General features: G+C 41.4%; 1 protein-coding gene across 5 annotated transcripts in view; it reads left to right on the forward strand.

Annotated features, from left to right (window-relative positions):
- Positions 1-27,694, forward strand: part of LOC134347160 (sorbin and SH3 domain-containing protein 2-like) — a 465,962-nt gene that overhangs the window by 398,572 nt on the left and 39,696 nt on the right. For all 5 annotated transcript variants that reach the window (XM_063049382.1, XM_063049380.1, XM_063049383.1 and 2 more), the window contains 2 exons: positions 10,676-10,725; positions 21,009-21,178. In XM_063049382.1, coding sequence (XP_062905452.1) covers positions 10,676-10,725; positions 21,009-21,178 — 220 coding nt within the window. The remainder of the gene's footprint in view (positions 1-10,675; positions 10,726-21,008; positions 21,179-27,694) is intronic.

Here is a 27,694-nt window from a genome sequence, read left to right on the forward strand (position 1 = left end):
CAGACTGTGTCTGATTGGCTTTTGGTCAAGGCAGTTCTTCTGCACAAGATTTCCTTCAAGGAACAGCATGTTGTGGACCAACTGACTTAAATATTGCAGCAGATTGCCAGCTTCATTTCTGCAATGGTGAGGCAGAGAGAATCACAGCTCATTACTATTTGTATACCCAGGGTCTTAGCACAGCTTGATGTATCTTTGTGGAGATTTGTACATGGTGTTTCAGTGGATAGAACCCCTTTTCAATCATATGACCATGGCTCACAAGATTAGAGCACTGCAGGAGTAGGGTATGGGCCACACCTGCACCACACATGACTTGGACTTGATGACCAGGTTCTTTCCCACGACTGAGAGGGAGCCCCAATCTCATAATCCCAGTTTCTGACTCACCTTAGCTTTATACTCCATCAAGATTCTTCTGATTCTCCACAATCCCTCACAAAGGGGCATTCAGCCCAATATATTTAGAGTGGAAGTTGATGGGTTCTTGATTAATGAGAGTGTCAAAGGTTACAGGGAGAAAGCAGGAAAATGGGGTCAAAAGGGATAAAAATAAAATATCAGCAATGATGGAATAGTGGGCCGATTTGATGGGCTTAATGGCCTAATTCTGTTCCTATATTTTATGGTCTTAATATGGCGCTTGCTGAGGTTCACTGCAGTCTCTGAGAGCAGTAATAAGACCCTAAGGAATAGGGCCAGAAGTGTGTCATCCACAGGTTCAGCCTGCTCTGCTGATGCATAACAAATGCAAGTATTAGTCAACTGTTCAACCTGGTGTGTCAGTCAATAAGATCATGGCTGGTTCTTTACCCTAACTCATTGAGTGTGTAACTTCAGGCTTCTCTACCTTCTTCCTGAGCATGTCCTGGTGGAGGTCCTTAATGATGGATGCTACCTTTTTGAGGCACCGGTCCTTGAAGATGTCTTGGATACTACAGAGGCTAGTGCCCATGATGGAACTGGCTAATTTTACAACTCTCTGCAGCTTAATTTGATCCTGTGTAATACCCCCCTCCCCCGATAGTGATGCAGCTCTCCACAATACATATGTAGAAATTTGCAAGTGTTCTTAGTGATGTACCAAATCTCCTCAAACTCCTTATGAAATATAGCCACTGTCTTACCTTTTTTAATAGCTGCATCGGTATGTTGGAACCAGATTAGGTTCTCAGAGATATTGACACCCAGGAACTTGAAATTGCTCACTCTCTTCACTTCTGATCCCTCTATGAGGACTGGTGTGTGTTCCCTCATTTTAAAGTTTCTGAAGTTCACAGTCAGTTCTTTGGTCGTATTGACGTTGAGTTGACTGTTGCTGCGACACCACTCAACTAGTTGGTATATCTTGCTCCTGTACACCCTCTCAACATCATCTGAGATTCTGCCAACAATGGTTATATCATCAGCAAATTTCTGAATGGCGTTTGAGTTGTGCCTTGGAATACAGTCCTGGGTCTAACAAGAGTAGAGCAGTGGGCTAAACACATCCCTGAGGTGCACCAGTGTTGATTGTCAGCAAGGTGGAGCTGTTATTTCCAGTCTGCACAGACTGTGGTCTTCCGGTTATGAAGTTGAGAGTCCAGTTGCAGAGGGAGTACAGAGATCCATGTTCTGGAGCTTTTTGATTTGAACTGTAGGAGTGATAAGTGTTAAACACTGAGCTGTGGTCAACAAACAGCATCCTGACATAGGTATTTGTGCTGCCTGGGTAATTCAAGGCCACATGGATCACTGTTTGTCAAAGTAATATTTCCTCATAAAACGGACGAAATGGCCTACCCCTTATTCACAACTGTGTGGCCTGGTAAATAGACTTCTTAGGGAAAACACTGCCCCTGCATCTAACCTCTCAAGTTTTTGCACAGTTTTATAGGTTTTTGTGGCATCTTCACTCATTCTTCTAAACTCTTCGACATACAGTCCCAATCCACTCAACCTGCTCTTAAAGAACACACTCATCATTCGTCATTAGTGAATTGAATTCTCACCGCACTCCCTCTGTAGCAAGTACATCTTTTAGGACCTTAACTGTACACAAGACTGCAGCTTCACGGTTCACAAGACCTGTACAGTTCCTTACTCCTGTAACCAAATCTTCCTTTAATAAAGGCAGACATATAATATGTCTTCCTCATTGCTGACTGCACCTGTTCGTTTCCTTGTACAAAGACAGCCACATCTCATTAACTCAGTCTCTCACTAGTTAACAAAAGCGCTGCTTTACTCTTCGCCAGTGTTGTTGACCTCATATTTTTCTACATTGTGTTCTATTGGTATGTTTCTGTCCATTCATTAGCTTATACATATTGCCTTAAAGCATTTGTACAAATACCCCAGATTGGTATAATCAGCTAATTTGCAAATATAACGTTTAGTCCAAATTTTTTGATATAGATTGTGTCCATCGGAGGTCCACGCACTAATTTTGTAGTAGCCGGGTCATCACAACTTGCCAACAAGGAAAGGATCTGTTCATTTTCACGTTTTGCTTTCTGTCCGATTTTCACCTCTCAATCCGTGTACTTTGATAATAAATTTGGTTTGAACTTTGATGTCAGTATGTCATCACTATATTATCCTGTGTGGGACTTAATAAAAGCTTTCTGAAAATCCAAACACAGCACACCTAATGTGGTTTGCAAGTTATCTGTTCTAGTCATCACAGTAGCCTACTAGTTCCAAATGGTCACAATCTGCAAGCTAAAACTGGCTCTGAACTAGATGTGCTCTCATTGTTCACTTGTGACCAACATTAATGCCAAATTATTAATACTGACACTCCTCGAAAGTGAAGGAGTCAAACCTTACTTCAGTGTTGGGCACGTGAGTGGTTAAAGCGTTCGCCTAGTTATCTCAAGGTTGCTAGTTCGAGCCTCAGCTGTGGCAGCGTGTTTGTGCCCTTGAGCAAGACACTTAATCACACATTGCTCTAGTCTGTGCGAGGAGTGGCGTCCCACACAGACTTCCAATCTGTGCCTTGTAAGGCATGAAAATGCCCGACACAGGCCTCTCATGGTCTGAGTCGATGTTCCCTCCCTCTCTACTTCAGTCTTAACCAGTATAGTGATTCAGAGTTTGTGCTGATGACCTGAACATCCAGCCTTAATTTTCACCTATCAGCCAGTAGTTTAGTACAAAGTAACCAGCCTAGTAAGGCTAGGAATGTGGTGATCCTGCCAATGTGATTTGAAAGAGCTTATTTAGATATCCAGTTTTCTGTGTGGCACCCAGCCAGAGTGATCTGCTAGGGAACTGCTTGAAAACTAATATTCTGAGATTTGCTTCCCCAGTGTCAAGGAAGTGGGCTAGGCATGGGAGTGATGATGTGGGGGAGGACATCAGCCTGTAGGTAATCAGGGGTTCAGGAAGTGATCTGTCATATACTTAATTGTGTGAGCATAATGAGATTGCCAGTGCTTTTTCCCTTACATGGGACAAGGTTTGCAATAGGAGTCAAGTTCTCTGCTCTCCGCAGACCTGATTCACATGCAGCCTGCTTCCTTTCTGCAGGTTCCATTAATCTTGGGTTAACAGCGGAAATGCAGTGGGATGGAAAGGGATGAGTGATTCTATTATTTTAACTATCTTGCACCAGGTCTGTGTATATAAAATCAGGTCCATAAGAACTAATCCCTCTTCAGAGTTTAAATTGGAATTGTCTTGTGTGCAAGATATCGGACCCTAACTAACTTTTCATCCAAGGAATTGCTAGTAACGAAATGCAGAGTCCTCCATTAAGAGAGAATCATTGCCCATCCTTCAACTATTTTTATTGGAGTGAAGAAACAGAAGTGTTAAACTATTTTGCAATGCCTGCTGCATTGGACATAAAAGATTAGTCAAGGAATGAAACCGTTAATGTCTTGACCAGTCAGCTCCTTCAGTCAAATATGGATGTGAATCGATCATTTCATTTGCTGCCATTTCTGCCTGCATAGCACTTAATGGCCAGATGCATGACATTAGTTAAGAACCTGCATTTTTCTGAGGTTGTGAGGAGGCACCATTTACTGCAAATTAATTTTTTAGGACAACCTTGGCAATGATGTTCTTTGATTTTCTTTTCACTTTTATGTTGGAAACTTTGCTCTCTGCTGTGTGGGAAGGAGTCAATTGGTGAGGAGATAAGCTGCTGACCTTACAGCTTTGAATCAAATGCAGGGGTACAATTTTGAATCTAATCCATTGTCACCTGGCAATCCATACAAAAACATGTCATTCAGAAGAGAGGGAAGAGCTGCCATGCTTGTCATCATTCTGGCAATCAAGCATTTGCCAAAGTCCATTCATCCCAGAGGTTTACAGTACAGATCATTCCCAATTAAAGGAATGTCTTAACTGGCAATAATGCGAGTCCAGAAAAATAAATTTTTAGTCAAAATATTCCTTCCATTTGAATACTGAATGGTGTTTTCCCCTATGACTATTATTTACTTCCCGGTTAGGGTGTGCCATGTTGGTTGGTTAGGCTAGACTCCGCCCCCCCCCCCGCCTTACTGTTCATCTTTCTGATTTCTTTTGTGCCAATTTGGCATTATCTTCTAAAGGCAGTTCCTCTTACAGTTCCAGTAAGAGAATTGTTTGAAAATGGTAACCAGAAACAACTTGAATCTCTACTGATGGTAATGGTTGGTTAGACCAGAGGCAGAGTTAAAGGAGAACCTAATTTTTCTTCTTTCTGCCCTGACACTTTCAGAAAGCCTCAGGTGCTTATAAGCTTGCGAGTTAGAACAAGAGGTAAGCAAAGTGGATATCAAACATGCATACCCTTCTTCCACTTCTACCAGCCATCCACCTTACCCTTTCCGTCACCTCCACCTCCAAAACCATCCTGCCCTTGTTAAGTTAAATTGACTCTTGCAAGAACAACCACTTCTTACACTGCAAAAAAGTTGGTTATCCATGGATCCAAATATAAAACAGCTTGGCATGAACTTTTCCAATTTATGCAAAGTCCTCTATTCCCTTACTACCTTGTTGCAGGGTGTATTGAGATATATCTGACACCTGACTTCATTGTTCAGCTGACACACTTTAATACTTGAGAAAAATCTTTGGCACAGTCTCTCAGTAATGTAGATGCTGCCAGCATCAAATTAAAATCCTGAATCCCGTGTCAGATGATATAATGGTAATGCAGTTCCATTCATTGTAAATTGAAATTGAATTAACTTTCATACTGTAGAGTAAACCGTGCCATATTTGAAGAGCAATGTTCTAATCATGCAAGAGTACAAAATATGCCATTAATACTTTGTTACAGTCTGACAACGATGAGTATTGAGCCAATAGATTCAAATATCCCTGGTCTTCCCAGTTGAAGTGTTCTAAGTAAAAATGCAAGCTGTCACAGATGCGGAAAGTAGAAATAAAACAGAAAAAGCTGACAATATCTATGGAGAGAAAGAAGCAGAGATGATGTGTTAGATCAATGTTTTTTCCATTATTTTGGCTTCTATCTGACTCTGTTGTTTCTGGGTGTAAGTGCATTGGTAGTGGTAGAGAGGGAACTACTTTGTTTTGATGTAAGGTATTAGCCAAAACAGTGACCTTTTATTTCCCTCTGTAGGTGCTATCTGACTTGTTGACTTCCTCCAGTATTTTGTGTGTGTTGCTCAAGGCTTCCAGAATCTGCAGAATCTCTTGTGTTTACTCTCTTTATGTTGCTTCCTTTGTAACTCTGGCCCCAAAATTGCAAATCTCTGTGCAAGTTCTGTGCATAACGATGGTATTGCTAATTCCCCCAAGGTTTTTGGTTAGGTATAACTGCTCAAAAGTGAGATCCGGAATTGGGTTGCAAACCTTTGTTTGAGCCAGAAAATTATCGATTGAAGTCGTCCTCCAGAGCCTTGATTGAGAACTTACTCTATGCTGGCTCATATACTTACTCTATGCAGTGTCAAAGATGTACTTCTCCCTCCCCTCCCTCCCCTCCCTCCCCTCCCTCCCCTCCCTCCACACTCTTACTCTGACTTTTCCCATTTATTTCCATTCCTGATGAAGGGTCTTGGCCCAAGATGTTGACTGTTTACTCTTTTCCAAAGATGCTGCCTGGCCTGCTAAGTTCCTCCAGCATTTTGTATGTTGCTCATAGATGTACTGTCTTGTTGGATGTCCTACTGAGGAAAACTATCTGGCTTTCCCGAAGCAGTGTTTGGACCCAAAGCATTGACAGTATCCTTCTCCCCACAGAGAGTGCTCAAGCTGCTGGTTTCCTCCAGCAGACTGTTGCTCATTATTCCAGCACCTACAGTCTCTTGTACCTCTGTCTGCCAATCTGTTGGATGTAAAAGATCCCATAGTACTACCTGAAGAAGGGGAAAGAATTTTCCCCAGTTTATCTGACTGCATTCAACATTCAATTAGCTTGACGAACATGAGTAAAACAAACTTAGCTATTTAAAAGCAGCTAATTGACCTCAAAATCCCCCTGAGGACATCAGGAGTGGAAATTTCTTCATTCATGGGTCATTGCTTGAAAACAGACAATAACAACAAAGATTAATGAGTCCTGATGAAGGGTCTTGGACCAAAAAGTTGACTGTTTATTCCTTCTACAGATGCTGCCTGACCGCTGAGTTCCTCCAGCATTTAATGTTTGTTGCTGAAGGATTAACTATTGGTTTACATTTTCTCTATGTTGCTGACAGAAAGTTCTGAGGCTTTAAACATGTGAGTGGATTCCTTTCTGGAATTCCAGAAAGATCCTTTAGCTTTATCATTTAAGTTGTTCTCTGAAGCTGTAGCAGCGTTCTATCTTCCTCAGTTTTTCAGCGGTTACACTGCAAAATCTGCCTGCTGAACTTCTGCCAGGTTAGACGGGCTACAACTGCAGTAACTCAATGCAGTTCAATGCATTTGTGAAGGACAGAGCTGAATTTCAGGCCATGTACTGTCAAGCAAATATGCTAGTTTTTTCTTATATTTTAAATATTGAAGTAGTATGATTAATGTTAAATATTTTGTTTTATTGTTTGTGAATGTTTAGGCTTGGAGTTGGCTAAGCTAGGTGTCAAAGCCACACAGTTAATCAGGCTTTCCATTTAAGGTACAAGGTCCTCGTACTGTTCAGTTCAGAAGTGGCTTTAAAGACCGAGCCACTATCCGAGCAGGTGGGGAGGAGTGAGCAGGGGCAGGGATGCAGTGGAGCAGCTGGTGGGCATTCTTGACTTCCAGGAAGTTCTGGACCTAATAAATCTCAATATTTCATAGTTCCTGTCCTGGAAGCGAAATGTGTCTCAGTGTTCTCAATGTTCTCTCACTTCTGGATCTATTGATAAGCACTAGACTGATTTGTAACAATCTATGAACTGGGTGGCTTATTCTTCTTTGGTCTGGTGTTGATTCTAGGTATTCTGTTTCTTAAGTTATATCCTCAGCGTATAGGAGGGAGATTGAAAATACAGCTGAGTGGTGCCGCAACAGTAACCCGTCACTCAGTGTCAGCAAGACAAAATAACTGATTATTGACTTCAGGAGGAGGAAACGGGAGGTCCATGAGCCAGTCCGCATCGGGGCATCAGAGGTGGAGTGGGTCAGCAACTTTAAATTCCTCAGTATTATCATTTCAGAGGATTTGTCCTGGGTCTCGCACGTAGGCGCCATTATGAAGAAAGCACAGCAGTACCTCTACTTCCTTAGAAGTTTGCGAAGATTTGGCATTACAGCTAAAACTTTGACAAACTTCAAGAGATGTATGGTGAATGTATGTTGACTGATTACATCAAAGTCTGGTATGGAAATAACAATGCCCTTGAACAGAAAATCCTTAAAAAAGTAGCGGACACAGCCCAGTCCATTATGGGTAAAGCCCTCCCCACCATTGAGCACATCTACATGGAGCCCTGTCGTGGGAAAGCAGCATCCATAAACAAAGAACCCACCATCCAGATCATTTTCTCTTCTTGTTGCTGCCATCAAAAAGAAGGTACGGAAGCCTCAAGACTTGTACCATCAGGTTCAGGAACAGTTATTACCACTCAGCCATCAGGTTTTTGAACCGGGGATAACCTCACTCAACTTCACCCGCCCAATCACTGAACTGTTCCCATAACCTAAGGACTCACTTTCAAGGACTTCATCTCATGTTCTCGGTATTTATTGCTTATTTATTTTTTTCCCCTTTTTTATTTGCATAGATTGTTGTCTTTTGCACATGGGCTGTTATTTCTCCTGTTGGGTGTGTCCTTCATTGATTCTGTTGTGTTCCTTGGATTTGCTGCGTGTGCTCGAAAGAAAATGAATCTCAGCAATGTATATAATGACATAGTATATGTAGTTTGATATTAAATTTAGTTTGAACTTTGGATTTTACGTTTCTGCACTGGGGGAAATGAAATTACAGGACTACGTTTGATACTTTACTAACCAACCATTTTACATTTGATAGCTAACTTTGCTGCTCCATTTTTTTCACTTAAAACTTGAGTAAGATGGAAAATTCTATCACAAGAACTAAATTTTTGTTCATGTATTCAGTTTTCATGATCAAGACTGGTACTTATTGCGCCCCTTTAATCATCTGAGAAGGTAGTGATGTGCCTCTTTCCTGAGCAACTTCAGTCATTCCGGTAAAAGTATTCCACTCTGCAGATAGGGAAGTACTTCTTCAATTTGCATTGATTAGCAATGGTATCATGATGATATAGTGTACTTCCAGATCATGACATTGTGCAACTTGAAGTAGAACATCTGCTCTTGTTCTCTTCAGTGATGAAGGTCATAATTTAAGGAGGGGGGAGAATTTACCCCTTTCTTTCTTTCTTCCTTCCTTCTTTTTCCATACTCTATTCTTATTACCCTCTTACCCCCTTCTCCTTTCACCTGCCCATCACCTCCCTCTGGTTCCATTCCCCTCCTCCTTCCCTTTCTCCCATGATTCTCTGTCGTCTCCTATCAGATTCCTTCTTCAGCCTTTACTTCTTCCACCTATCCTCTTCCAGCATCTCCCTTCATACCACCCACTTTTCCTCTCACCTGGTCACACCCATCACCTGCCAGCTTGTACTCCTTCCCCTCCCCCACCTTCTTATTCTGCTTCTTCCCCCTTCCTTTCCAGCCCCGATGAAGTGTCTCAGCCTGAACTATCAACTGCTTATTCCCCTCTATAGATGCTGCTTGACTTGCTGAGTTCCTCCAGCATTTATGGTATATGGCTCATTTCTGTCATCAGACAGAGCATTGAGTCATGTACAGCTGTTGAAGATGTTAGTGAGACTGCGCCTGCAATATTTCTGGCCATCATACTACAGGAAGGGTGTGAATTAGCTGGAGAGGGTGCAGAAAAGATTCCGAAGAGTGTTGTCAGGAATGGAGTGCTTGAGTTATGAGGAGAGACTGCTTTCACTGGAGTGAAGGAGGCTGAGAGGTGACCTTATTGAAGTTGATAAAATCATGAGCAGCGCAGATAAAATGAATCATCACACAAAATGCTGGAGGAACTCAGCACATCAGACAGCATCTATGGAGGGAAATAAATAGTTGACATTTTGGGCTGAGACTGTGTGTGTGTGTGTGTGTGTGTGTGTGTGTGTGTGTGTGTGTGTGTGTGTTGCTCAAGAGTTCCAGCATTTGCAGAATCTCTGGTATTTATGGACCATCGCAGTCTGTTTCCAAGGGTAGGGGAGTCTAAAATTAGTGAGCATAGGTTAAAGTGAGAGGGAAAAATTAAAGGGAAACTAAGGGGTAGTTTTTTTCACACAGAAGGTGGTGCAGTATGTGGAATTCGTTGCCAAAGGAAGTGAAGGAAGGGGGTGCAATTAAGGTGCAAAGAAGTTCGAAAAGTTCCATGAATAAGAAAATTTTGGAGGGATATAAACCAATTTGTAGGTAAGTGTAGGCAAATGAGGACGGCACTGGGTCAGCAAGGTCAAGTTGAGCCAAAGGGCCAGTGTCTCTGGTGTATAATTATAGCAGTGTGGCTCTGTGACCTTCACTACAGACTGCAACAATTTTTCAATTAATAGTACGTGTTGGTATATTGTGCTTTCAACTAGAATGACGTCATTTATGAAAGGCTGTGTCTACTAATTCCCATTTTCACTACCTTTGTGAGTTCTTACAAAAAAGTATTATTTAACCAAGTTTGTTGGATTTGCTCTTTTTTTGTTGAAATCCATTGTTAATTTAACTGTTATAAAGGTTAGACTTATTGATAATCCTGGCATATAAATTCCCTCCGCAATTCTTCAATGTTCAAAGTCTAACAGTTCATCAATATTTAGCTAGAAACTGTTAAGACAATGGATAGATATATTTATAATGACCGTTCAGGTGACATTGGGCATCATGATTCTGTCAAGTGTTACAAGAAGTGTGTCAACAAGAATAGTTGTTGACAACAGGATGTGGACAAGGTCACCAACCAGAAACTTACATGCATTTTTCACTTGTGTTAATAAAGATTTTCCAGTTTGGGTGATGAATAATGGGATGATATTAAAGTTATTTGCCATCTCACAGTCATCCTGCTTGGCAGTTTAAGGTTAAGTAGAATTTCATGCCATGACAGCCATTTGTTGTTTGTGTTTTGTGTGATATTTATTACAAGTGTGTGTATTAATCTAACTTTACATTTGCCTTCTAAACCACTGGAATAACAGATGCATTAGGATGGCTTTGCAGTTCTTTTGATGCAATACTAATCCTGTCTTTCCACTTGGCTGTCTTGCAGATTTCGTTTTACAATCCAGCATTAGAAAAGACATTGGACAGATCATACAGGTAAGCTTCAGTAGATAATGTTATTTTATACTTCTCGGAATGGTGGCATAAAGGTTTAGACATTGTATTGCATTAATATGTTGTTATTCATATTTAATAAAATTATATTAAAGCTACATTATTTATCAGGAATCCAAGTATTAAAAATAAAACATGCTTTATTTCTTAAATGACATGGGGGGGGTCTCTAGTTTTTCCTTCAGATTGCGCATATGTACCCAGTTTTATAATATAGTTTAATCACATAAGAAGGATCTTTTTCCTATGTCTATTGACTATAGAGTATAAAAGCCAGCAGTAAAATCAGCATATGTGGTTAAAATTTCAGGCCAAAGACCCTTCATTATAACTGGAAAAAAAAGTTAGTCTTGTTAGCAGAGAAGGTGGGGGAAGGCAATGGGTAGATCAAAAGGAATTTCTTGAATAGAGCCGAATAATGACCTTATGGCATAGGATCAAAATAAGGCCATTTGGCACATTGAGCCTGCTCTACCATTCTGTCATGGCTGATTTATTTTCCCTCTCAACCACATTCTCCTGCCTTCTCCCCATAACCTTTGATGCCCTATCAACCTCTGCTTTAAATATACCAAATGACATGGGCTTCTATAGCTGTCTGTGGCAATGGATTTCACAGATTCACAACCCTCTGGCTAAAGAAATTCCTCATCATCTCAGTTCTAAAGTAGCATCTTTCCATTCTGAGGCTGTGCCTCTAGTTCTAGACACTCCCACCATTGGAAACCTCCTCTGAATGCCCACACCACCTAGGCCTTTCAGTATTCGGTATTGGAATTCGTGAGTTTCCTTTTGGTACTCTGGTTTCATTCCACATTCTAAAGACCTACCAATTAATAGGATAATTGGTCATTGTAAATTGTCCTCTGTCTAGGCAAGGGTTAAATAGATGGGTTGCTGGGTGGTATGGCTCATTGGGCTGGAAGGGTCTAAATAAAAATAAATAAAACTGCTTATGATTAATGTAGCAATAAAGGAGTAGTCCTGCCGAAGTGTTTTGGCTGGAAATGTGGACTGTACTATTTTTCTAGATGCTCCCTGGCCTGCTAAGTTCCTCCAGCATTTTGTGTGCGTTGCAAGGAGCAGTAAAGCTGCTTTATCTGTGTAATGTGCTGCTAATGTTACACAGCCAAGGAGCTTGGCTGCTCCTCAGTGACTACATTGTATCACCCTATTTCTGTTCACAGATTGCCCTCTCCCATACTATCTACTACCTTGATTAACTCTTTTCTTAGTTCTGAAGATTCTTTGACTTGAAGCTTTAACTTTCACTCTTTCCACAGGTGCTGTCTGAGCTGTAGAGGTTTTCAGCATTTTGTTTTTCATTATTTCAGATTTATAGCATCTGCAGTTTTAAAAAAAATTTTAGCAAGGACGAATTGACACAACTTTAAATTTTTAAAAAATTGATTAAGCCTTAACTAGAATATTGAGAGAGCTCTGGTTGCCACATTGTAGTAAGGATGTGATTGCATGAGAGAAGGTGCAGGAATAAATTAACTGGAATTTCTTCCTGGGGTGGAACTTTTCAATTCTGGGGAGAGAAGTGGCACAGTGCTTTTATTTCCATCAATATTATACAATGTAACATTAATCCAGGTAATTGAGCCTAATTTTTGAACATCATGGCATGAACGTTCATTAGATAATAGTTATTAATATCCTTTTAAATTATTTGAAAATGAATTAATGGAGCTCATAATTAACATATTTAGCAAATGATCATAATTTAGGGGTGGTACAATAATGTACTGGCTTGCACAGCACTGCACAGTACAGGCAATCTAGGTTCAAATATTGCCTCCTGTAAGGAGTTTGTACATTCTCTGGAGCTCTGGTTTCCTCCCACAGTCCAACGATGTATTAACTAGTAGGTTAACTGGTCATTGCAAATTGTCCTGTGATTTGGCTACAACTAATTCAGGGAAAGCTGGACGGCATCCCTCCAAAGGTTTGTTCCACGCTGTGTCTCAATAACTAAATCAAAACTTTTTAATGTACCTGCAGCAGTTCACTTATTTATGTTCCTTTATTATTTCAACTGAAATAAGTGATTTTAATCATCTAAATATATATCACTATAAAAATTGTGAGAGATGTTAGTGATTTAATGTGTTTACTATTGCAGATTTTGGTTACTCTTTTCTGAATCAACACATTGAAGTCCCATTAATTCTTTGAGACAGAATCATTATGTAGTTAGTTGTATCTTCTAAAGAGTAATTTAAAATTTCTTCATTTTAATATTTTGTGATACAATGCTGTAAAGCTATTAACACAGCTGCCTGTGGAATCATCTAAATAACATTTGCCTTTCCTACACTAACCACTGCTAATTAATAGTCAATTCTCTTTATCTCTTAAATTCTATCAATCTCTGTTTTTAATACACTTAATAACCAAGCCTCTACAGCCCCTTGGGTGGAAAAAATTATTCGCATCTCCATTCTGAATTATGTACACTTTATTTTGAGATTGTGACTCCTGTATCTGCAAACAGATTGGGTAGCATCTGTAGAAACAAGAACAGCTAGCATTTCAAATCAGAGACCCTTCATCATCAAGTCTAGTCTGCCGAGTGTTTCTACCATTATGTTTTTATTTCAGTACAGTAAGACACTGTCTGCTATCGGACTGAAAATTCCTTTTGGCTCATTGAGTGATGATTGCTGTGCTCCCTTCTCACTCAGCAGGGGCCTGGTTCCCACATTCCCTTCTCACTCAGCAGGGGCCCGGTTCCCACACTCCCTTCTCACTCAGCAGGGGCCTGGTTCCCACATTCCCTTCTCACTCAGCAGGGGCCCTGTTCCCACACTCCCTTCTCACTCAGCAGGGGCCCGGTTCCCACATTCCCTTCTCACTCAGCAGGGGCCTGGTTCCCACATTCCCTTCTCACTCAGCAGGGGCCCGGTTCCCACACTCCCTTCTCACTCAGCAGGGGCCTGGTTCCCACATTCCCTTCTCACTCAGCAGGGGCCCGGTTCCCACATTCCCTTCTCACTCAGCAGGGGCCCATTTTTCACACTCCCTTCTCACTCAGCAAGGGCCCATTTTCCACACTCCCTTCTCACTCGGCAAGGGCCCATTTTTCACACTCCCTTCTCACTCAGCAAGGGCCCATTTTTCACACTCCCTTCTCACTCAGCAAGGGCCCATTTTTCACACTCCCTTCTCACTCAGCAAGGGCCCATTTTTCACACTCCCTTCTCACTCAGCAGGGGTCCGGTTCCCACACTCCCTTCTCACTCAGCAGGGGTCCGGTTCCCACACTCCCTTCTCACTCAACAAGGGCCCAGTCCCACATTCCCTTCTCACTCAGCAGGGGCCTGGTTCCCACATTCCCTTCTCACTCAGCAGGGACCTTGTTCCCACATTCCCTTCTCACTCAGCAGGGGCCCAGTTCCCACACTCCCTTCTCACTCAGCAAGGGCCCAGTTCCCACACTCCCTTCTCACTCAGCAGGGGTTCGGTTCCCACACTCCCTTCTCACTCAGCAGGGGTCCAGTTCCCACACTCCTTCTCACTCAGCAGGGGTCCGGTTCCCACACTCCCTTCTCACTCAGCAGGGGCCCAGTTCTAACACTCCCTTCTCACTCAGCAGGGGTCCGGTTCCCACACTCCCTTCTCACTCAGCAGGGGCCCAGTTCCCACACTCCTTCTCACTCAGCAGGGGTCCGGTTCCCACACTCCCTTCTCACTCAGCAGGGGCCCAGTTCTAACACTCCCTTCTCACTCAGCAGGGGTCCAGTTCCCACACTCCCTTCTCACTCAGCAGGGGCCCAGTTCTAACACTCCCTTCTCACTCAGCAAGGGCCTGGTTCCCACATTCCCTTCTCACTCAGCAGGGGCCTGGTTCCCACATTCCCTTCTCACTCAGCAAGGGCCCAGTTCCCACATTCCCTTCTCACTCAGCAGGAGCCCAGTTCTCACACTCTCTCCTCACTCAACAGGGGCCTGGTTCCCACATTCCCTTCTCACTCAGCAAGGGCCTGGTTCCTACACTTCCTTCTAATTCACTGGGTCCCAGGATTGCACTTAACTGACTAGGGCCCCAGTTCTAATGCTTTTTTAAATAATTAATGCCCTATTTATAACAGTCCCTTTAAACATACTAGGTTCTCATAGAATCTCATAGAATTTTTTGAGGATGTAACCAGTAGAGTGGATAGAGGAGAACCAGTGGATGTGGTATATTTGGATTTTCAAAAGGCTTTTGACAAGGTCCCACACAGGAGATTAGTGTGCAAACTTAAAGCACACGGTATTGGGGGTAAGGTATTGATGTGGATAGAGAACTGGTTGGCAGACAGGAAGCAAAGAGTGGGAATAAACGGGACCTTTTCAGAATGGCAGGCAGTGACTAGTGGGGTACCGCAAGGCTCAGTGCTGGGACCCACGTTGTTTACAATATATATTAATGACTTGGATGAGGAATTAAATGCAGCATCTCCAAGTTTATGGATGACACGAAGCTGGGCGGCAGTGTTAGCTGTGAGGAGGATACTAAGAGGATGCAGAGTAACTTGGATAGGTTGGGTGAGTGGGCAAATTCATGGCAGATACAATTTAATGTGGATAAATGTGAAGTTATCCACTTTGGTGGCAAAAACAGGAAAACAGATTATTATCTGAATGGTGGCCGATTAGGAAAAGGAGAGGTGCAACGAGACCTGGGTGTCATTATACACCAGTCATTGAAAGTGGGCATGCAGGTACAGCAGGCGGTGAAAAAAGTGAATGGTATGCTGGCATTTATAGCAAGAGGATTCGAGTACAGGAGCAGGGAGGTACTACTGCAGTTGTACAAGGCCTTGGTGAGACCACACCTGGAGTATTGTGTGCAGTTTTCGTCCCCTAATCTGAGGAAAGACATCCTTGCCATAGAGGGAGTACAAAGAAGGTTCACCAGATTGATTCCTGGGATGGCAGGACTTTCATATGATGAAAGACTGGATCAACTAGGCTTATACTCATTGGAATTTAGAAGATTGAGGGGGGATCTGATTGAAACGTATAAAATCCTAAAGGGATTGGACAGGCTAGATGCAGGAAGATGTTCCCGATGTTGGGGAAGTCCAGAAGGAGGGGTCACAGTTTGAGGATAAAGGGGAAGCCTTTTAGGACCGAGATTAGGAAAAACTTCTTCACACAGAGAGTGGTGAATCTGTGGAATTCTCTGCCACAGGAAACAGTTCCAGTTCATTGCTATCTTTAAGAGGGTTAGATATGGCCCTTGTGGCTAAAGGGATCAGGGGGTATGGAGGGAAGGCTGGGGCGGGGTTCTGAGTTGGATGATCAGCCATGATCATACTGAATGGCGGTGCAGGTTCGAAGGGCCGAATGGCCTACTCCTGCACCTATTTTCTATGTTTTCTATGTTTATTGGGAAATTTACTACAATAGAGTAGGGCATATTAAAAAAGGGAATATAACAAATGTAAAACAAGTAAGACTTCAGATCAGGAATCTGGGACAAAAATAGAAATGCTTTAAGAAACTATTGAATGTTTTGGGTCAGTTCTGGATGAGTTCTGAAGAAATATTGACTCCTGTCTTATTATAGATGCTGCCTGACTGGCTAAGTTCTTCCAGAACTTCTGTTTTTGCATTAAAATGGTATTGGTGAATTAATAATAAATAACATCCAATGGTCCAGAAAATCTGCTAGTAGAGCACTACCAAGTCTCAAGCATGATGTATTTTCAGAGTTTTACTTTATTGTGCTGACTTGCTCTGAACCTTCATTTCAATATTCTTCAGGAAAGTCAGAAGTATTTTGAGCAAGTTTACTCCAGAGAAGTTTGACAAACTATGCAATGTGAGGTAGACTCAAAGCTGATCCCAAAGGGGGTCATTTTACTCATTGAAGATCCTCTGACCTTGAACTATATGGGCCCTTATCACAGAATTCATTCTCAAATCAGCTTACCATGTCTAGGTGCACCTTCAGATTTAACTCTTTGACTAACTTTTGACCACTTTCCTGACTATTGCTTAGTGCCCGGACTTTATTTAATAGTCTCCTGAAATGCATAATGTTTGCTTTCTGTACTGCATGATAGAAGATACAAGTTGCTGCTGCATTAGTTTATCTATTTGAGCCAGCTCCTCACATGTTCAGCCATTCCCCTCATTTTAGTCTACACTTCTATTACATGTTTTCTTCTCAAAATATATTGCATCATACTTTCCGAAACCCACTTTGTGTTTATACTAGACTGTCTGTTTCCTTTTGGAATCCAAAGCTTTGGCTTCCACTTCCCAAAGGTTGTGAATGGCCCTCAAATGCATCTACATATTCCATAAAAGGAGATGCTAAATGACTCAAAACCTGCTTGTGTCTTTCATCCTCAGGCCATGACACCCAGTCGGATCTCTTGTAGAAGTCACTTAATTTCTCCTTCTGGCATCTTGGGGGCGGGGGGGGGCTGATGGTGGTGGTGGGGAGTGGTTTCAATATTATATGAAAGAAGTTCCTCCTTTCCTTCCATTTTTAACTCTATTGATGTCTCAGTAACAGATTATCTGACTCATTACCACGTTGCCATCCACGGTCCTGTAAGGAGTTAGTACGTTCTGTCCGTGACTATGTGTGTTTCCTCCCACTGTCCAAAGACATGCTAGTTGGTAGGTCATTGTAAATTGTCCCTTGATTAGGCTAGGAGTAAATCGGGGAATTGCTGGGCAGCACGGCTTGAAGGGCCAGAAGGACCTATTCTGGGCTGTATTTCAATTTTATTTTAAAAATAAACAACATTTCATGCAAGGAGTTTCGAAAACAAAAATCTTCATTTCTGCACCATCAGTAAATTTGATTTCATCGGCACAACTCAAAAGAAAAAAAAACATATGAATGGAAAGCAAAAGTCAACCTAACAGGATTCCCTTTGATGTGCTACTTCTTACTCTCTCCAATGTAAAATGCACCTTAACTTCAATCCTTTGCTTCCTAATGTTTGTCCAGTTTCTGTCATTGCTGCACATTTCTCTCTACCATATGCCTGAATTATGAGAAGAATTCTGTGAGATATCTTTTTTGAAAACAAAAAAATTCTGTACAATACGTTCTTCTTGATTTAAAGAGAATTGCATTCAAAACAAAAATAGTGATTACAGCTCTATCCACTAACCATTATGTTTTTAAATACCCCTCTAAACTTTGTCTTGATTATGGATATTACAACTTTTCCCACATCAATATTCACTAAATGATGTATAAATCCTCATTATTTATTCAACATGCTCCATGCATGAGTTGAAGTTACCGGGTTGAATACCAGATGGCTGGTGTCTATGGATTAAATATCTTACATTGCCCGGTCATATTACACATTGTTCATGAATTGAGCTCAAATGACTGACTTCCAAAGTTAAGAGTTTGTGATGTAAATATTGGTAATAATATTGATTTATTATTGTCACATGTGCCAAAATACAGCTTGTCTTGCATACTGTTTATACAGATCAAATTATTCCTCAGTTCATTGAGCTAGGATAAGGTAAAACAATAACAATACAGAATAAAGTGCAATAGCTGCCGAAAAAGTGTAAACAATAGAGTGCAAGATCATAGGTAGATTGTAAGGCCAAGAGTTTATCTTACTGTACAAGAGATCTGTTCGAGAGTCTGCTATCAGTGGGATAAGATAAGATATAAGATAAAGCTTTATTTATCCTGAAGGGAATTATTGTTGCAAAGTTGCTCAGTCAGAAATATATACTTTAAAATACAAAATATAAGCATTGAGGTACAAAAAATCCAAAATGTGCATTAAAAAGTAATAGTGCAAAATACAGATGTGCAATGAAACCATATACTTAAGGAGAAGGAGTTGTAGAGTCTTATAGCCACAGGGAGAAAGCATTTCCTGTGGCGTTCAGTGGTGCACCTCGGTGGAATCAGTCTGTTACTAAAGGTGTAGTTTGTCCAGTATGTCATGGAGGGGTTGAGAAGGATTGTCCATAATGCTCTGTAGTTTCTGCAGCATTCTCCTCTCAGATACAATCACCAGGGAATCCAGTTCCATCCCCAGAACAGAACCAGCCTTCCTGATGAGCTTATCGATCTTCTTGACATCAACAGCTCACACCCTGCTGCCCCAGCAGACTACAGTGTAGAATCGAATGCTGGCCACCACTGAGTCATGGAACATCTGCAGCACAGTACTGCAGATGCTGAATGATCAGAGGCTCCTCAGGAAGTACAGTCAGCCCTGCCCCTTCTTGTACAGAGCCACAGTATTTTTAGTCCAGTCCATTTTTTTGGTCCAGGTGAGTTCCCAGGTATTTGTAGTCCCAGATGACTTCCACATCTGATCCCTTGGAGGTGAGAATGCAGAATGTTTTCACTTTCCTGAAGTCTACCACCAACTCCTTTGTCTTGGTGATGTTGAGCTGCAGGGGATTTGGCCCACGGTCAACAATGTTGTCCACGGCTCTTATAACCATATAACCATATAACAATTACAACACGGAAACAGGCCATCTCGGCCCTTCTAGTCCATGCCAAACTCTTACCCTATCCTATTCCCACTGACCTGCACTCAGCCCATAACCCTCCATTCCTTTCCTGTCCATATATCTATCCAATTTAACTTTAAACGACAACATAGAACCTGCCTCAACCACTTCTGCTGGAAGCTCATTCCACACAGCTACCACTCTCTGAGTAAAGAAGTTCCCCCTCATGTTACCCCTAAACTTTTGTCCTCTAATTCTCAACCCATGTCCTCTTGTTTGAATCTTCCCCACTCTCAATGGAAAAAGTCTAACCACGTCAACTCTATCAATCCCCCTCATAATTTTAAACACCTCTATTAAGTCTCCTCTCAACCTTCTACGCTCCAAAGAATAAAGACCTAACTTGTTCAACCTTTCTCTGTAGCTTAGGAGATGAAACCCAGGCAGCATTTTAGTAAACCTCCTCTGTACTCTCTCAATTTTATTGACATCTTTCCTATAATTCGGTGACCAGAACTGTACACAATACTCCAGATTTGGCCTTGCCAATGCCTTATACAAATTCAACATTACATCCCAACTCCTATACTCAATGCTCTGATTAATATAGGCCAGCAAAGCAAAAGCTTTCTTCACCACCCTATCCACATGAGATTCCATCTTCAGGGAACTATGCACGATTATTCCTAGATCCCTCTGTTCTAAAGCATTCTTTAATGCCCTACCATTTACCATGTATGTCCTATTTTGATTGGTTCTACCAAAACGTAGCACCTCACATTTTTCAGAATTAAACTCCATCTGCCATCTTCCAGCCCATTCTTCTAACTGTCCTAAATCTCTCTGCAAGTTTTGAAAACCTACCTCATCAGCCACAACACCACCTATCTTAGTATCATCTGCATACTTACTAATTCAATTTACCACCCCATCATCCAGATCATTAATATGCATTACAAACAACATTGGACCCAGTACAGATCCTTGAGGCACACTGTTACACACTGCTACACACTCTTCTGTGCTCAGCCTCTTGACCCCAGCTGATAAAGCCCACAACTGCTGAATCATCTGAAAACTTCTGCAGGTGGCTAGACTCCAAGTTGTATCTGAAGTCGAGGTGTAGACAGTGAACAGGAAAGGGGACAAGGCAGTCCCCTGAGGTGCCCCTGTGCTACTAACCACAGTATCTGATACACAGCTCTGCAATCTCACATACTGTGGCCATCTGGACTGGTGGTATCCAAGACAGTAATGGAGCATCCACCTGCATCTCCATGAGCTTTACTCCTGAATAAAGCAAGTCATATGGTGCTAAATCCAAGAATGTGATTCTCAAAGTGCTACCTGGCTCACTAAGATAGGTGTAAGACCATTGAAGCAGGAAGATAATGGCATCCGTGCTCCACTATGTGGTTGGTAAGCAAACTGCAGGGGGTCCAGTGATGGATTTACAGTCGTCCGGAGGTGTGTTAGAAGCTATCCTTGAGCCTGGTGGTACTTGTTTCTGGGCTTTTGTATTTTCTGTCTGTTGGGAGAGGAGAGAAGCAAGAATGTTTGGGGTAGGTGGGGTCTTTGATTATGCTGGCTGCTTCACTGAGGCAGTGGGAAGTATAGATCATAGAAAGTCCATAGAGAGGAGACTGGTTCCTGTGATGTGTCGCCAAAGAAGCCAGATGCAGGTTATACTATATTTTATTCTGCTGCCATAATGCTGAGAAAAAAAGTAATTAAGGAGACACTGTGAGAGTACAAAAATTCAATTTGACCGTGATGCAATCAATCTGATTCAATCCGTTGTTTAGTGGCACAAATTCAGCAAGTGACTACAGAAAGAGACGGAAGTCTGAGCCTTCAGTGAACCATCAAAGAGCACAGAGTGATCACACTATGCAGAAGCACAGCATTGATCTCCATGGAATACCCAGGAGGTCTTTAATCAATTCTTCACCATCTTCACCATCAAGAGTTAAAGGTAAGGAATAAAACTGTAGATGCAAGTGGCTCAAGTTGAAAGAAAAAATGTGGCTTGAGTTAACAAGTTGAAATATTTAGTCACTTTGCTGAATGAAATGCTCCTTTTACTAAAAAAAAATGCAAATATAGCAGGGAATTGACTGAGCTTTCTTGCCCCTTGCTGAGTAATGCCTCTGTGCACCTCATAGAATTGAGCAGCACAGAGGAAGAGCATTCAGTCACTCAGGTCGACGCCAGCTCTCAGCAAATGATCCAATCAATTTCAGTCCCCTGCTTTTTCCCAATAACTCTCCAATTTATTTTTTTAGAAGCTATCTTATTCTCGTTCAGAAGTTTTGAGTGTTTCTGATTACACTACCCTCCCTTTCAGACACTGAGTTCCAGAGGCAAGATAGGTTGTAGCAAAACTGGTTTTTTTGTGTCCATGCAAATACATGAACAATTTTGTTGAAACTCTTTTATCCTCCTGTGCTTGAAATACCAAGGTAAGATTTTACAGAGTTGTCTCTGAGAACTAAGTGGTTAGGTTTCACTGCTGGAACAAAAATTAGTAAGTTGAATTTTTGTTACCTAACTACATGTGGATAATATAATTTTCTAATAGTTAATAATCATCTATAATTCAATAATTTAATTTGAAATAATAAAGCTGAGAGGTTTATAGGGCTGCATTTACTTTTATTTTGATAGGTCTCTTCTCCCTTACATCTTGTACAGAATAGGGTCAGGAATATGAAACAATTCATCTTCTGCCTTTTTGTGGAACTGTTTGGACCCTCTGCCATATTGTGAAGCTAAATCGCATGCAACTTGTCTTCCAATCTAGTTGTTATTCAGACAGTCCAACAAATAATAATTTAACTCACTAGTTTGATTTTGCCAGAATTATTGCCAAGGTTTTCCAATGAAAATGCTGATAATTGTTTTATTTATCAAGTGATACACTTTGGGAACTAATAATTTGGATATTAGTGGAGTTTCCATTCACTCATAAGGTCAGCGATTTTCAACGTTACTGCAGTATGTCCTTTGTGTTTTATGAAAAGCTATATAATTCATCAGTTTTTAGCTGCACTGGAGTTTATTTGCGAGACATGTTAACCAATGAGTACTGTATTGCAATACATCTGAACATTTAAACAAAATATTGAAGAATTCTGCAAGTTTCGGAATTATGGGCTGTTCTTACAAAGGTTACACATGTGTAGCGTTGTTTATTTTCTGTCGGAGCTTTAGTCTGCCGCTTTTACTAAACTTTCAATAATCTGTTCTTTGCCTGTAGATAGCAAAGTAGTGTGATCACTTAATTACAGTATTGTTCATGCATCAATTGAAATAGCAATTAGATAAAACCGATAGTTTTCAAAGTGAAAATGTCACCTTTACTTTATAAGTAAATTCCATCAGAATAATGATTGTTCTAATAAATCTGTGCCTTACTGCTGAACTACTATGATAGTTTGTATGGTAGTGAATTACCTATGAAACAGCCACTAGAGGGCACAGCATACTCATCTCATTACAATGTTAACACAAGGCAAATTTTAAATAATTATATAATTATTTTTGTTGCCCATATTACAAACATGAAAATGTTGTTAACAATTAAATAAACATGGCACAGTTGTAATTTGACTAAACCAGACATCAGTGAGCTCATAGCAACAAAGTAGAGAGTAAATATTAAGCCAATAAACTATGAACTATCCCCTCCTGAATGCTCAGGGATTTTGGGTTGGATAAGGTAGGAAGCAGAGGTGGGATTGCAGGGAACTCTGATTGATCAGCACCTTTGCTTTATAAGCCCAATTTTTATACATAAAAGGGAAAAAGTAAAACTGAAGGCCAATGTAGCTATGAGTGAAAGAAAAAACAATAGGTGTACCTTGTGTAACATTAAGTCATATTGGAGTGGCTTTAAACCAATGGAAATGGATATTATGGATCTTACTGCCTGTACTTCGCAGACATGGTGATGTACATTATGAAGTTATTATGTTCATGCTATCTTTTCTTGCTTCTTTGCCTTTCTTACTGATTTTCTGCTACTGAAACACTGTCTTGTATGTCTAGTTAATTCTGGAATTGTCTCTTTTTCATCATGCTGCTCTCTGGATCTGAAAGGTGGGGATATTAGCAGACAATGCCCACTTAGCTATGTACTGCAAAACCAGAATTCCTCTCCTGAGTTAGGTTATAGTAGTCGCCTTAGCCAGCCTTTGGTTGTAATTACACCAAGCCCAAAACGGTCTGTTCTGTTCAAGAATGGCTGGCAGCTGAATCGACAAAATGCAGAAGCTTGGAGCAGCACAGAGGAGCGGACCTCACCGAAACTGAAGTCCCGCAGCTACGACGACCTACTGCAGAGTGACTATGAAGAGGTTCAGGAGGAGCAGATAAAGTCTGAGAGCATGGTGTCATTACTCTGTGAAGAGCAGGCCAAGGGTGAATACTCTAGAGGTTGGCTGTCGCCACATGGAACCGTGAGCACAAAGCCCCACAGGCCACGGATTCGCTGCAAATCAGCTCGTGGTGGCAAAGGCTTCCTGAAGCTCTACAAGAAAATGCACCACATAAATCGCAAGGAGTTGATAAACCCAGATGTCATCTGCACCGTGAAGTCCAGGGTGTTACAATACGAACAGGAACAGCACAGGGGCATCTTTTCAGAATGGAAAGAGCTCTCCAGTGAGGTACCAAGAGACATGGTGCCGACCCGAATCTCTGAATTTGAGAAAATTATTAAGTCAAAATCTATGCCCAACCTGGACAAAGCAATTTTATCAGAAGCCTCCTATACAGCTTCCAATAAGAGGATCTTCCCAAGGCGGCGGTTATCCATTGAATCTTTACTGGATGAGGAAAATCAAGGCAGGAAACTGTCTACTATGCAGCAACAGTATTGCATGTCCAAAGCTATGATGCCAATTCATATCAAAATAACAAATGAAAATCAGTCAAAACTGGCCTCGCGGTTTGAGAGTGCTGAGATGGACAGTGACCATGAGGCTGTGGTGTCTGACCTCAGTGATTACATGCCGATTGAAGGCTCCTCATTCTGCAGCGAGAGTGATTTTGATCATTATTCCTTCACATCTTCAGAAAGCATTTATGGCTCAGGTCACCATCTCCACCATCACAAGCACCTTCTCAGCTCCTGCAAGGGCAGGTGTCCAGCCTCGTACACCAGGTTCACCACTATGCTAAAACACGAAAGGGCAAATCAAGACAAGAAACCGACTTCAAAGAAACCCGAAGCTGACTCCAACCTGTCAAAGCTTGCCTTCCTGGTCAGTCCGGTGCCTTTCAGAAGGAAAAAGGCTCTGCCAGCCCCAAAAAAACCTGAAAAGCCAAAATCTAAATCAGTGTACGAAGCCCTGGATTCTGCTTTAAAAGATATCTATGATCACATCAAAGCAGAAAAAAGGCGTGGGAGTTTACCTGATAACAGCATATTACACAGACTTATAACTGAACTGCTTCCAGATATCCCTGAACGGAATTCATCCCTCAAAGTCCTAAGGAAGAAAGTTAGTCCACAGCCTTCTCTGCAGCAAGAAGTGGAGGTTACGGTTCCTTTATACCAGTGTGACTATGGAAAAAATCAATTTAGTACCTCTTATCAGGACATGGACACCAACAACAACCCAGAGAATGATTGTACCTACTACCAAGGTGGCAAGCAAATCATACTCTTCATTGTGTGTCTGGGAATTGTGTGATCATCACCATACATTATTCATCCATTTCTCATCTATAGCATATGCTTAATGACAAAAAGTTATTGTCAAGGGATCATAAAATAGGGAGGCCTTTGCTCTAATTTTAAAATTAAGCGTTGGTCTGTAAAAGCTCAGAAAATACATATATTAATAAAACTGAGTGGCAGGGGGGAAGAGAGGTGGAGAGAAACTGAACTAGAAGCTTGTAACCTGTTAGGTGCAGGTCTACCATTTTATCGCCATGACTGTTTTTCATTTCTTGACCTTGACTATTTTAATATGTAAGTACTTTCAAATTTTAAACCAAATTTATTAAAGAAGGATAGTAGATGAATTCTGCAAGTTATCCAACTTTAAATGGATTTTTACAATTAGTGAGCAGAGTTAGTAAGTTTTGCAAAATTTAAATAAAGTTTAATGCTTAGTCCCATTTCTTCTTGTTGATGCCTGGGCTGTCTTATAAATTTCTAATTACCTAACTAGATTAATTTCGGGTTGAAGGAGTATAGAGAAAATTTACAAGGATTTTGCCGGCCCTAGAAGACCTGAGTTATAAGAAAAGAGTGGAAGATTAGAAAGCAGAAAATTGAGGGGGAATTTGGTAGAGATATACAAAATTATGATGGGTAAGTGCAAGCAGGCTTTTTCCACTGAGGTTGGGTGGGGCTACAACTAGAGGTCATGGGTTAAAGGTGAAAGGAGAAATCTTTAAAGGGAACATGAGGGGAAACTTCTTCACTGAGGGGGTTGTGAGAGTGTTGAATGAGCTGCTAGCGCAAGTGGTGCATGTGAGCTCAATTTCAGTGTTTGAGAAGTTTAGATAGGTACGTGATTGGTAGTATGGTCCGGGTGCAGATTGATGGGGCTAGGTAGTTTAAATGGTTAAGCACAGACTAGATGTGCCAAAGGGTCTATTTCTGTGCTGTATTTCTCTATGATTCTATCTTTTTTTAAGTTCTTCTGTACTAATTCTGGAAAGTTTACTTTCTTTGTGACATGGAAGTAAATAGTTTACTCCATATAAAAATCACCAAACATTTAATGCCTCGACTTTAAACTGTTTTAAAACAAAAGCAAATTTGACATAAAGCTCCTTGGGTTGATTAGTTAAAGGTTGGTAAGTAGGTTTCTAATGGATCAGTAGTTTTGGTGCTAGCGAGCATTTTTCTCACTGTTAAGCCTGTAATGCCCAAAAAGAGCTTTCCCATCAGTTTTTACTTTAATTCCATCACCTTTTTCACCAAACACGTACAATGTGTCTTGTTTGTAAATATTATTCCTACATTCTCCCATGTGTTGACAATGTGGGTCTCTTTTCACTTCACCCTCTGCTTGAATGATCCATAATAACGTGCATTGCCAATAAGCACAGGCAACTTAGCATCTGCTCTGAATGCAGCTGTGTAATAGCTGTTCATTCCTTTGCAAGCATGCACACCAATCGTTTTAATCTTTAAATTGATACAGAGTGCATCAATTTTAACATTTTTTTCCAATTCCTCCTGCTGCTATCCACTTCCTTCCAGAAGTCTCCTGAAATTCTGATGTTAGGTAAATGGAACAAATGGTCTTTGAAAGAGCGCATTGCTCAAAGAGGTGGGCCTAGAAATTTGTGTACACCATTTATTATTGCACACCTGCTTTAAAAATTTCCAAAAGGGATCTAATATTCGATGATGCCATTTAAGGGACAGTAGCAATTACTGGGACATTCTGTCATTTAGCTGCACACAACTCAGAACATAGCTCGAACACACACACACACACACACACACACACACACACTCTCATGTCCACAGCAGGGAGCTCTTAGTAGGAGGCTCGCAGGGAGGGTCTGGGGGCAGTTCATGAATGCCTGCTCTTTGGGGAAGGCTGATGGAGAAGCCAGCCTGTGCAGTTGGGAGAAGTAGCGAGCTTCAGTGATCTCCCTAAAGCAACAGCAAGTCACAAACAGTGATATGTGATGTGCAACAGCCTCTGTGGGCTGGGAAATTGCTGAGGTTTGGAAGGAGAGAGCAAGGGTGACCTTAGCAATGCAGGTTTGTCTGTGTGAATTTGTACCTGAGGCTTTGAGGTCAGAGACAGGAGGATCTCCTTATGAAGGCAGAGCCTGCGTGGACAATGCCTGTCAGAGTAGCGAGTAGGAGAGTGGCTCTCTGGAGCCTGGGTGCTGAACCTCTGTCTGCCCCCTGCACTGTGGTCTCCATGGATGCCTGTACTTCCTGGGAGAAGTTCTTTTGTACACCCTAGTCATCCACGGGGAGGAATGTATAGACCACACAAATGGAAATTTGTAGCAGCAGTGATTGAAGATCCAGGAGCTGGTGAGAGTTCAGTGAGTGCAACAGTCTGACCATCAACAAAGGTTCAGTGTAATTGGCCCTCCCTGTGATGTTTCTGAGTCTTCAGCTGTAGTAAAAAGCTGCAACTTCAGTGAATGGACAGCAGCCATTGTTTTCCTCACCAATGTAGTTGAAAAATTGACATCAAAGCAGAAAATGCTGGAAGCTTTCAGTGGGCCAGGCAGCACCAACACAAGAGAAAATATTATCATTTCAGGTCTACCACCCAGCTTGAACACCTTGCACTATTGTTGGCATCATTTGGGCAAGTCTGACATTGAGGAGACAGCATTAGCAAACATGAAGGTCTTACTCAGAAATAAACAATGATCCCAGCTGCCAACAAGACTATCATAAAATTTGCACAAAATTGATTACTCTGTATTTATTTCCAACTTCACAGAGGTTCTTTAATATCTACCAAACAAATTTCTGGGCTGTGATCTCAGC

This window comes from Mobula hypostoma, chromosome 5 (genome assembly GCF_963921235.1).
Source record: "Mobula hypostoma chromosome 5, sMobHyp1.1, whole genome shotgun sequence".
Classification (NCBI taxonomy): domain Eukaryota; kingdom Metazoa; phylum Chordata; class Chondrichthyes; order Myliobatiformes; family Myliobatidae; genus Mobula; species Mobula hypostoma.